General features: G+C 40.2%; 1 protein-coding gene across 1 annotated transcript in view; it reads left to right on the top strand.

Annotated features, from left to right (window-relative positions):
- Positions 1-6,303, top strand: part of SLC35F2 (solute carrier family 35 member F2) — a 67,539-nt gene extending 61,236 nt beyond the window's left edge. The window contains exons 6-9 of the mRNA XM_070767638.1: positions 581-737; positions 1,299-1,351; positions 2,399-2,553; positions 5,322-6,303. Of these exons, the coding sequence (XP_070623739.1) occupies positions 581-737; positions 1,299-1,351; positions 2,399-2,553; positions 5,322-5,507 (551 nt within the window). The 3' untranslated portion in view covers positions 5,508-6,303. The remainder of the gene's footprint in view (positions 1-580; positions 738-1,298; positions 1,352-2,398; positions 2,554-5,321) is intronic.
- Positions 6,304-12,143: the final 5,840 nt, after the last annotated feature.

The raw sequence follows: 12,143 nt of genomic DNA, 5'->3' as shown, positions 1-12,143 counted from the left end.
TATTTGCAATAATCTTCTTTTGGCCCATACATTTAGATTAGTTGCTGGAAACCCTACTGTAGATTTTGTTTCCATCAAAAAGGAGACATTGTGTTCACTAAATGACTTCTATTTCAGTTACTCTGTAGATGAGAACATTTTGATATTCTTTATGTCAAGGTTGAGATAGTTCATATTATAAAATCCAAATAAGGTCTATGAATTTCCCCAATCTGCAAGCGACTTCAGTGTCTCCTTTAATTGAGAAAATCACCTTGCTTCCCTGTAGTTATCAGTGAATTCCTATTAATAAACTCCATTAATTTCCCATGTCATAGAATCATTTTCTGGGGCCTTACATTATGGTATACACCACCATCTTCCAATCTGTTAGTCTTCTGAAGATCCAAAACAAGAAAAATGAAAGCAGAATTGTGCCAGAAAATGAGAAGAGTAAGAGTCTTTAAACTTTTAAAAATCAGGGTTTCTTCTTCTGTAAAATCTTATTTAGATGATTATGAGCCAGATAAACTTCTGGAAGCAAGCTGGAGAGTTTTCCCTAGTGACAATGTATCCCTTTTTATGGCTTATCTCTCTATAGGTAATAATGTACTGATTGGTGACATCTTGGTCCTTCTTGGAGCTTCCCTCTATGCTGTTTCTAATGTGTGTGAAGAATACATCGTGAAGAAGCTGAGCAGAAAGGAGTTTTTAGGAATGGTGGGCTTATTTGGAACAATTATCAGTGGCATACAGCTGTAAGATTCTAAACATATCCTTAAAAACAAAATCAGCAAATATGTCATAGATGATTAGTTTCCAGCTACTAACATTCATTGTTTATTCGGCCTAAATTCATATTTGAAATTAGTAACTTGCTAAATATCTATTAGAAGATTGTTGAAATGTCAGTAATTATGCCTCATTTTTTTTTACACGTTTGATGCTTAAGATTCCTGCTTATAATATCATTAGACTTTATATTACCAGTGAAGACTTTCTTTTTCAGTTATTCCTGGAAAATATTAACTTCCTATTCATAATATCATGTTTCCCTCCTGTAGCTGACTACCACTAAACAGTGCTTCTAGGGGTGTCAAACATGTGTTTATGGACTCCTTTGAGTTTTATTCTTTGTCATTTAATTAAAGATAGTTTTTTTTTAAATATTTTATGAAAACCAAAAGTCAACATAATTCATCACCTTAAAAGCTGAAGCACTTAAAGTGAAGTACTTAAAGCTTGAAGCAACTTACTTGTTTATAAAACAGTGAAAATTTATATCAAGATGTCTCTGTGACCTCTTGTTTTCATCACAGATTGATTGTGGAATATAAGGATATTGCCAGCATTCACTGGGACTGGAAAATTGGTATGTATATATATATATATATATAGTAATTTTTTTTAGTCTTTTCCCTGACACACACCAAGAAATATTTTAATAATACTATTTAGGCATTTTTATATAAAATCACAGAGTAATTTAGTACACAGAAAACTATAGTGGTTTATGTCAGGTTTTCTCTGAGAACTTGTAAATGAACCCCCGTAAAAGTTAATCCTTAATCTTTACCTTCAAGAATAACCTTTCTTTACTCGGAATTCAGAATAAGACTGACCTTTGGTCACACTAGCTTTCAACTAGATCTGTATTTCGTGTCCTCAGACTTCTTGTGAAGATTGCCTGCCTGATATGGTCAGTGAAGTATTAACTTAAATAATCCGATGGTGTGTAGTCACTACCACCTTGCATTACTCCTCTCATTGGATAGTCTTAAGCATCTGCACAGATAAACAACAGAAGAAAGCAGTAGTGGGACAGTCAGGGAAGATTTGAACCTTATGGATGGAAAAAAGTAGTGCATGAGTGTCACTGAATTGAAATTCATTTACCATGCTTGGATGATTTCATTCAAGTAAATAACTTAGACTTCCTGTGTGTGTACTGTGTGTGTGTTGAGTGAGGTTGGAGAAGCGATTGTGAAGCAGAGATACTTAGTACTCAGCACCCACGTGACTAGCTCTCTTATGGGATGAACAAAAGTTAAGACCCTAACAACCGCCTTTGATGCCCTAAGAATACTTTACTCAACCACACAAATCGTGTCCAACCATGATGCCTTTTATCATTGGCACCTCTCCGGGCAGGTGTGGATAGCGTGGAGTGAAAAGAGCTGTTAACTTACACCGTAAGCAAGATTCTATGGCCTTGATCATCTAACACTCTGTTGGGTTTTTTAAGTTCTTCATCTACATCACATGAGAACTTTGTATGTCTCATTTGTAATGCTTACTGTTAACGAGGGACTTTGTGGACAGTATGTTAAAGGATCAGGGGATTTTACGTCAGGCAAGCTTTGTCCTTTATCTTTTGATTTCTTCCTTTAACACTGGATATTCCATTTTCCCCCCACAGCCCTGCTATTTGTAGCGTTTGCCCTCTGTATGTTTTGCCTGTATAGCTTCATGCCACTGGTGATCAAAGTCACCAGTGCCACTTCTGTCAACCTGGGCATCCTGACAGCTGACCTCTACAGTCTTTTCTTCGGACTCTTTCTGTTTGGCTATAAGGTGAGCAAATAGATCTTGTTCAAATAAGAACACTTGTTTGGTGTAAAAGAAGCAGTGGATTTCTTTAAAATTTTAGATTCCAAAATAAAACCTTCTCATCTCCTTAGCAAGAATTTCTTACTGCCTTAGAAATCTATCTTTCCATAGCATAAAGCTTGTTAAACTGCCTGCTACTACAATCATTTGAACAAATAGAATGTCAGCTGTTGCTTGGTAATGTTACTTTTAGCTGGGTATAGCAACTGTATTTCTTTATCCTTACAAAGTTTGAGATCTGGGTGGAAATTACATGGTGTTGATTGACACTATTCCCAGGAATTGACCATGAACTCAGAATGCCTAGTTCAGTGTGTTCCGAGAAATTTCTGCTTGAGAAGCGTAAACCATTTTTGCTTTTCAAGATTATGTCATAGGAAATAGCTGTTGTCTTTGCAAAAAAAACCTGCTGGTTGTGGTATTCACGAACTAAGCCTGAAGAAGTATTTATAGCTTTTTGGTGGCATCATTAAAAAGTGACAGATGTCAGAGTGAATCAGAACAGTGATCTTGATGGCCTTAGGTTCTTTCCTGTGATAACAATCATTAAGGGGTACAAAGCAAGCCTTTCAAGTGTGTTAGCTGTTCTGTGCTGGTGTTATTGCATTTCACATGGCTACCTCTAGAGGACCAGGGTGATTTTATTCTGCAGTTCAAGGCCAGGTGACGGCTACCAGAGAAAGCTTGAAAGCTCTGCGGTATAACTTGTGGCCTGGCTCACCTGTGCTTTTTTTTTTTAAACTAAACATATTGAGATAGCATTAGTAGTTTAACATTTACCTTTCCCTCGTAAGTAAAATAATGTCCAAGGAGGAAGTAAGCTTAAAGAAATAAAAGCTTCAAAGTGCAAATACACTTGTCGCTACCTATTATAAGCTCCCTAAATGTAGATATTTGCTCTTTAACTGCTACTAACTTTAATGAGAAAAAGCCTTTTTGTGTGTCATTTTTTTGCCCATATGATTTACACTATTGTTTTCAAAATGGAACATGCAAACAACAAATTCCTTTGCAGTTCTTTTGCTTCGTGTTTCTTTGTCCCTGCATGTCTAGCAGCTCACTTTTAACTCAGATCAGATTTTATTCTTTTTGGTCAAGTAAAGGAAAGAGGAGGTCCACTGTGATCTTCAGAGTAAATTACAGAGGTTGGAAATCATACAGAACATAAGGAAGATACCTAGGATTTTAGAAGAAAATTTTAAGTAAAGGATCATAACTCAATATATCACCAATTTAAAAAAGTGTAGCATCTAAGATAACTTGGGCTCTGATATTTTGAAACAGTTGAAGAAGATGTTAAAAATTTCTACCTTCATTGGTGTCAGACTCCATCCCCCTGGACTGATCTTTAGTAAATACTCACCGAACAGAGTAGCCACAGAAACTTCCTGTATAGGTCCAGACACAAAGGGTAGAATTAAAAAAAAGGTAAGAGCCTTTAATTTAGGAGACTTATTATCTCACTCTCTCAGAGTCTCTCTCTTCTAATAAAAGTGCCTCCATTTAATCACCTAGAGGCTCAGATGGTAAAGAATCTGCCTGCAATGCAGGAGACCTGAGTTCGATCCCTGGATTAGGAAGATCCTCTGGAGAAAGGAATGGCTACCCACTCTAGTATTCTTGCCTGGAGAATTCCGTGGACAGAGGAGCCTAGTGGTCTACAGTCCATGGGGTTGCAAAGAGTCGGACATGACTGGGCAATTAATACTTCTTAAGAGGAACAAGACTTTTTTTCTTATAAACATTTAAAACCTCCAAATCAAGCAGAACATGTTTTGAATAAGTTACTTAGGTTTCCTTACAGTTAAAAATGAACATTCTATGGGAGAGCACAATTGACTTTTATGATACCAACTTCAAAAGTTTAGGGTACTCTAAATAGCTTTAACTATCCCTTAATCTTCTCTGAATCACTTCCCCCACCCTGAACCCCACTCCCCCGCCAAAAAAAAAACCACCACATTTATTCAGTACTAGCTATGTGCTGGGTGCTGTGCTGAGATTGGATCCAAAATGAAACCCATGGAGGAAATTAGTTTGGCTCCTGCTCTGCTTGAAATGATCACTGGCTTTACATCATCATTGAATCCATTGGAGGCCTTCCAGCTTTGGGGAGGGCCCTGGCTATTCCAGGGTTCTAAAAGTTTAAGGTTAAGAAGTAATTGAGCATCTATGAAACATTAACATGTTGAAACCAATGGTGACCTGTAGAAGCCCACAGCTGGAGGTGACCAGCAATCTATGTAATACTCATTTCAAAACCTATTTCGTTTCTCTTTCTACCCTGGGAATGTCTCTCACTTTTTCTTCTCCCTTATTTTATTTCTCTTTTCCTTCTCCAACCCATTCTGTTTTCTTATTGTTTCATGCCATTGTTATGTGTTGTGTCTAGGGTCCAAATCTGGGTCTTTCTTTTTAGTCTCTCCACTAAGTAAGTGGGACTGGTTGTGAGGTGGGATGTAGCTGTATTATTGCAGAGAAAGGCAAGAGGTCGATTCCTAGAGATCTAAGATTTTTTACCCAGTTGACTGATGGGCTGGGTAATGTTGGCAGAGATCACACATTCACCAGTACACATACTTGGGACAGTTTTGGTCCTTAGTATCTCCCTGGACAACTTTCAGATAAAAAGATTATGAGAAGGTAACTCTCCAAACTCAGTGGACAGAAGGCAGCAGCAAAGATATGTGTATGTGAGAGAGCACTATCCATAGCCTATCCTCTCCTCCTAGTTTTCAGGACTCTACATCCTGTCCTTCACGGTCATCATGGTGGGGTTCATCCTGTACTGCTCCACCCCGACCCGCACGGCAGAGCCAGCTGAAAGCAGTGTACCACCAGTCACTAGCATTGGAATTGACAACCTGGGACTGAAGCTTGAGGAGAACCTGCAGGAGACCCACTCTGCAGTCTTGTAGCTGGAGAAGAAGGCATACACATCCCCCTGAGGTTTCCTGGGAAGCTGGGAACTGTCACCTGGATAAAGCAGAGCCTACGGCTTTGGGACACTTGAAAACTTATCAGAGTGAACACTCCATAGCATTGGGTTTGATCCAGTTGGATTTTAAAAGGAATATTAAAATAATGTATCAAAAGTGGAAATGCCAAAATAGAGCAGAAGCCGAGGCTAGGATTGTGTTTCTGTGTGTTTCGGGCCCAATACCTGTTAGTGTCAGGGAGACAAGGTATGGGGCGCATCCTGGGCTGTTAGAAGCACAGGTGGGAAAGCAGGATTGGGCAGATACTTGTGTGTGAGCCAGACTCAGGCTGTCCAGGATGGGCTAGGTAGTCAGGAGGAGGGGCAGCCCAGGGTGGTTGGGAGTAGCTTTCCTCATTTTGAGGCATCTGATGTGCTGAGCCAATTATTGTCCACAAGCTTTGTGGCCTTTTAGGAAAGGGAAAAATGGGTGGGGCAGCACTTGAGAAATCCTGAGATACAACTGTGAGTACCATAGAAGCCGTCAAGTAGAGTACAGTAAACCTAGGAACCTTCTCCCAATTGTTACTGTGCTACTTCTTAGCAAATAATGTGCCATGCGATTTTTATGATACCTCTTCAATACAGAGTGTTAATATGCAGTGTCATTATGATATCAACTGCCAGAATACCACTTTGTAAAAACTCTGTATGTGAACTTTTTGGGGTGAAAAATATAATAATGAAACTGAGGGTAAATTCGTATTATTAAAAGATTTTGATTTCATGGAAATATATTTACTGTGTGGTTTCTTTGATTACCTAATTCCCCTTGTGGATTTTAAATGACAATATATTCAAGATTTCCTCATATACAACTTTTTAGAATCATGTCTTCTTAAGGTGGGACAGCCTTATCTATTTGGGGCTATGTCAGAATGGAGGGGAAATCAGAGCAAGCTCCCAAGTTGTTTGCTGAGATAAACATTTAAAACTTTTGAATTACCTTAATGAATTTTTTAAGAAAACTTTTTTAAGTGAAATAATCTTTCATTTCCTGCAGCCAGTTAAAACTGATGTTTGGTTTTCACTCTTTACCATTAACAACTGTCAGTGAGTGGAAAAAGGTTATGTTAAAATGTTTGACTCTTTGGAGAAGACTTCCAGTTTGATTAATACACTGATTATTTCTTAAAATACCTTGATTAACAATAAACCTGTATCTATAGGGATAGTGGTGAACTAGCCTCAATGGCTCAAGCGGTAAAGAATCCACCTGCTACACAGGAGACACAAGAGGCTTGGGTTCCCTCCCTGGGTTGGGAAGATCCCTTGGAGCAGGAAATGGCAACCCACTCCAGTATTCTTACCTGGAAAACGCCATGGATGGAGGAGCGTGGCAGGCTACAGTCCATGGGGTCGCAAAGACTTGGACATGACTGAGCAGGTAAAAAGACAGAGACAGACAGATGGAGAATCTCAAGTGACAGTATCCCACTGGATACTCAGTATCCAGTATTCTGAGTCTGAGCTCAAATGAATCTGTGCTACTATGAAGCCTTTTTTAGGCTGTCTAGGCTGGGTCTCCCCCTCCTTTATGTTCCCAGGGGCCCTTGCTTATTCACATCTTCGTTATAACACTTAATGAATTGAGGTGCTTGTCATTTACTTGTCCCTTTTCACCACAGGTTGAGCTCTTCCATGTCAACAACTTTTTATCATCTTTCTAGTCCTTCTTGAGTGAAGTGAGATTAATGAACTTTGTCTTTGGTCCCAGTTCAGAACATTTAAGGAGAGTCTGATCTAAAGTAAGGCCTTTTATGCAGATACATGTCTGTTGTTCAGTTGCTAAGTTGTGTCCAACTCTTTGTATGACCCCATGGACTGCAGCACACCAGGCTTCCTGGTCCTTCCATATCTCCCGAAGTTTGCTCAAACTCATGTCCACTGAGTCGGTGATACCACCCACCCATCTCATTCGAGGTTGATATCATCTTCTCCTATCCTCAATCTTTCCCATCTTTTCCAAAGAGTCAGCTCTTCACATCAGGTGGCCAAAGTATTGGAGCTTCAGCATCAGTCTTTCCAATGAGTATTCAGAGTTGATTTCCTTTAGGATTGACTGGTTTGATCTCCTTGCAGTCTAAGGGACGAGAGTCTTCTCCAGCACCATAATTCGAAAGCATCAGTTCTTCAGCGCTCAGCCTTCTTTATAGTCCAACTTTCATATCTGTACACAACTACTGGAAAACCACAGCTTTGACTATGTGGACCTTTGTCAGCAAAATGGTAACTCGGTTTTTTAATGTGCTGTCTACATTTGTCATAGCTTTTCTTCCAAGGAGCAAGTGTCTTTTAATTTCATGGCTACAGTCACCATCCATAGTGATTTTTGAGTCCAAGAAAATAAAATCTGTCACTGTTTTCACTTTTTCCCCGTCTATTTGCCATGAAGTGATGGGTCTGGATGCCATGATCTTAGTTTTTTGAATATTGAGTTTTAAGCCAGGTTTTTCACTCTCCTCTTTCACCCTTATCAAGAGGCTCTTGATGTCTGTAGGGAGTAAATTATTCTACCCTGCTCTTTTTTTACCTATTGCCCTTAATCCTGGTGTTCCTCCTTGCTTGCTCCCTTTGGAAAGGGCCAGAGGAGTTCCAGCCTAGGCATCTCAAATTAAAATTCAGAATTCAGGGTGCCAAAGAAGCAATGCTATGAATGACATTAAGAAACTATATAATAATACTGCAAGGCTGTGCATATAAGCAGGGGCTTCGCCGGTGTCTCAGTGGTAAAGAATCGCCTGCCGTACAGGAGCCTCAGGAGACACGGGTTCAATCCCTGGGTTGGGAGGATCCCCTGGAGGAGGGCATGGCAACCCACTCCAGTATTCTTGCCTGGAGAATTCCATGGACAGAGGAGCCTGGTGGTCTACAGTCCATGGGGTTGCAAAGAGTTGGACATGGCCAAAGCAACTTCACACACACACAAGGCTGTGCATCCTGGTTTAAGTAAGTTGTGAAGACTGTCGGTTTAACTAGCCTACATAATGCCACTTTCTTGGAAGATGTGTTTTCAAATATCTGGCTTACACACCAGCTTTTAAAAGACAACACATTCTTAAGCTGAGAACCTCCTATAAATTCTCAGTCTATTAAAGCAATATTGATTTTTCTATATTTTTGTAGATATTCATGTCATTAAAAAATATTCCTGCTGAATAGTATAATAGAGTTTCTAGATCTTTATCTAGTGTTGTATAGAGGTAATAAATTGTGCAATTGGACTGTGGTAATACTGTCAGAAGAGAGTGCTTTGCTGGTACCATTTTCATTATTTGCCTTTTGAATTTAGATTCTCTTTTTTGGATGTGCTGTGCTCAGTCACTTTAGTCATGTCTGACTCTTTGCAACCCAATGGACTGTAGCCCACCAGGCTCCTCTGTCTATAGGATTCTCCAGGCAAGAATACTGGAGTGGGTTGCCATGACCTTCTCCAGGAGATCTTCCCGACCCAGGTTTCAAACTCGAGTCTCCTGGTCTTCTGCAGGCAGATTCTTTACCCACTGGGCCACCTGGGAAGCCCCGTTTGTGGATGAGCACATAACTTTTCTTACCTTTCTGATATAAGTGTTTCAGAGTATTAGAATGTAATATCAGTAGTTTCCAACAGGTGGCGCTTTAACAATTAGAAAAAAGACCTGTGACATTAAACAATATTTTGTAGCGCCGCCATCATGTTCTGTTAAATCAAAGTGTTTTAAAAGAGAGGATCTTGATGACTGTCCTCAGCAAGGATTGCCTTTGATTAACGGTTGAAGAATGCACATCTCATAAAAGTCGAAATATCCTTTATGGGTCACCTAGTTTGGTGGCTAAAGTGAAAGCAGAATCTAAGATTCCTTTCAGGTTCACTGAAATTCCTACTACTTGAAACAGTGAATTCTGAGCGGGCTGTGTGTGGTCCCTGTGGAACTGCTGAGCCAGTGAATGTGAATGCACCTCAAATGGGAGGAACCAGGAAGATTTTCCTTTAAAAACTAGCTTGATGGTGCAGTTTTCTATGTGGCTCTGGAGCCTGTCCTTTTAAGAAGCTGTCAAGATGCATTTCTGTGAGGTCTTCTGTATGCCTAGTCACGATTCTTTTTTCTGTCATTATTATGGTGATGTACCATTTTCATCCACATTTAATCACTTAGTATCTGGACACATTTTCAGCCCTCAAAAGAGACCAATAAATCAGAGAAATTCAGCAGATAGCCACTTAGCTTATTAAAAGGCAAGAGATTTACGAGGAAATTGGGTAATGCTAAACATGCAGTTCTTCAATAGTATTTTTATAAAGAGTGTTTTGAAAAATTTTGCAATATATATGTGGTATATCAGAGGAATAAAGCCTCTTTAGCAAAATTTTTGGAGAAGGCAATGGCAACCCACTCCAGTACTCTTGCCTGGAAAATCTCATGGACAGAAGAGCCTGGTAGGCTGCAGTCCATGGGGTTGCTAAGAGTTGGACACAACTGAGTGACTTCACTTTCACTTTTCACTTTCATGCATTGGAGAAGGAAATGGCAACCCACTCCAGTGTTCTTGCCTGGAGAATCCCAGGGATGGGGGAGCCTGGTGGGCTGCCATCTGTGGGGTTGCACAGAGTCGGACACGACTAAAGTGACTTAGCAGCAGTAGCAGCAGCAAAATTTTACCTGTAGAATTTTTTGTCCCAAAGTTTCTTCATGCACTTTATTCTTGGTTTAAATATTGCCGTCTTTTAGCAATTTTAAAGTGCAGACACTTTAGAAAAGAAAATTGGGAAGAGAAATGATACCGATAAAAAACATAGGCCATTTGAATAATTATTTGTTCCAACTACCATAACAAGCATGCAGATCATACCCCTATAATCATCATTCAATCAGCTATTCTTCACAGCTTGCCCAGTGAGGAGGCTGGACTCTATAGACCAAAAAAAGGTAGAGGATTTGCAGTGCTAGTAACAGGATCCTGGAGTCCCACTTTCCATGACCTCAGAAGTTGCTCTCTTTCTGTTGTTGATGGTGCTTTTCCATTTTTGCCTGAGTGTTTCACATTCTTTCAGATTCATATTCTGACTTTGGCCTTGTGGACCTTATCCCCACCTGCTGCTGCTGCTGCTAAGTCACCTCAGTCGTGTCCGACTCTGTGTGACCCCACAGACGGCAGCCCACCAGGCTTTCCCGTCCCTGGGATTCTCCAGGCAAGAACACTGGAGAGGGTTGCCATTTCCTTCTCCAATGCATGAAAGTGAAAAGTGAAAGTGAAGTCACTCAGTCGTGTCCGACTCTAGCGACCTCATGGACTGCAGCCTACCAGGCTCCTCGGTCCACCTAGGTCTTGATAAAAGCCTGCTAGTTCAGTGCATCTGCCTGCAGTGCAGGAGACCAGACCACTGCATCTGACTGCAAAGAATCTGCCTGCAGTGCAGGAGACCCGGGTTTGATCCCTGGATCAGGAAAATACCCTGGAGAAGGGCATGGCAAACCACTCCAGTATTCTTGCCTGGAGAATTCTATGGGCAGAGGAGCCTGGCAGTCTATACAGTCCATAGGGTTGCAAAGAATCAGACCTGACTGAACAACTAACACTTTCATTCTCGCACACAATTCACAGTCCAGTGCATGCACCTTTATGTGAAGGCGCAGACACACACACCACTGTCACCACCATCATCACCATCACCAACTCCTACGTATTCCCCTGCCCCGCTGCCTCCCCATCCTACCCCGTCTTATTAATATTTTCCCAGGAATTGCAGTTGTTGATAAGATTGATTGCAGCAGTTTAAGGAAATATACCCTTACCCCTGACACATATCTAGAGCCATTCCTGTAAAAGTTCACTTTCTTCGGCCAGTTGTTGGATTAAGTGTACAGACACACCTCATTTAACTGTGTTTGGCTTTGTTGGGTTTTGCTGATATCACTGTTTTTACAAATTGAAGTTTTGTGGAAACGCTGCTTTGAGGAAGGCTATCAGCACCATTTTTTCCAACAACATTTGCTCACTTCATGACTGTGTCACATTTTGGTAATTCTCGCAACATTTCACACTTTTTCATTATTATATATTTGTCATGGTGATCTGTGATCGGTCATCTTTGATATTATAATTTTTCAGGAGCCACAAACTGTGCCCATATAAGACAGTAAACTTAATTGGATAAATGTTGTGAGTGTTCTGATTGTTTCACTAACCAGCCACTCCCTTGTCCCTCTCCCTCAGCCTCTTTATTCCCTGAGACACAATATTGAAATTTGGTCTATTAATAACTCTGCAGTGGCTTCTAAGTGTTCAAGTGAAAGGAAGAGTCACATGTCTCTCACTTTAAATCAAAAGCTAGACATGATTAAGCTTAGTGAGGAAAGCATATTGAAAGCAGGAAAAAAACTAGGCTTCTTGTGCCATTTAGCTATGTTGTGAATGTGAAGGAAAAGTTCTTGAAGGAAATTATAAGTACTACATCAGTGAACACATGCGTGATTAAAAAAAAAAAGTGAAACAGCATTATTGCTGATATGCAGAAAATTTTGGTGGTCTGGATAGAAGATCAAACTAGTCACAACATTCCCTTAAACCAAAGCCCAGTCCAGGGTAAGGTCCTACT

The sequence above is a fragment of the Bos indicus genome, chromosome 15, assembly GCF_029378745.1.
Source record: "Bos indicus isolate NIAB-ARS_2022 breed Sahiwal x Tharparkar chromosome 15, NIAB-ARS_B.indTharparkar_mat_pri_1.0, whole genome shotgun sequence".
Classification (NCBI taxonomy): Eukaryota; Metazoa; Chordata; class Mammalia; order Artiodactyla; family Bovidae; genus Bos; species Bos indicus.
This window is presented reverse-complemented; position numbering and strand designations above follow the sequence as displayed.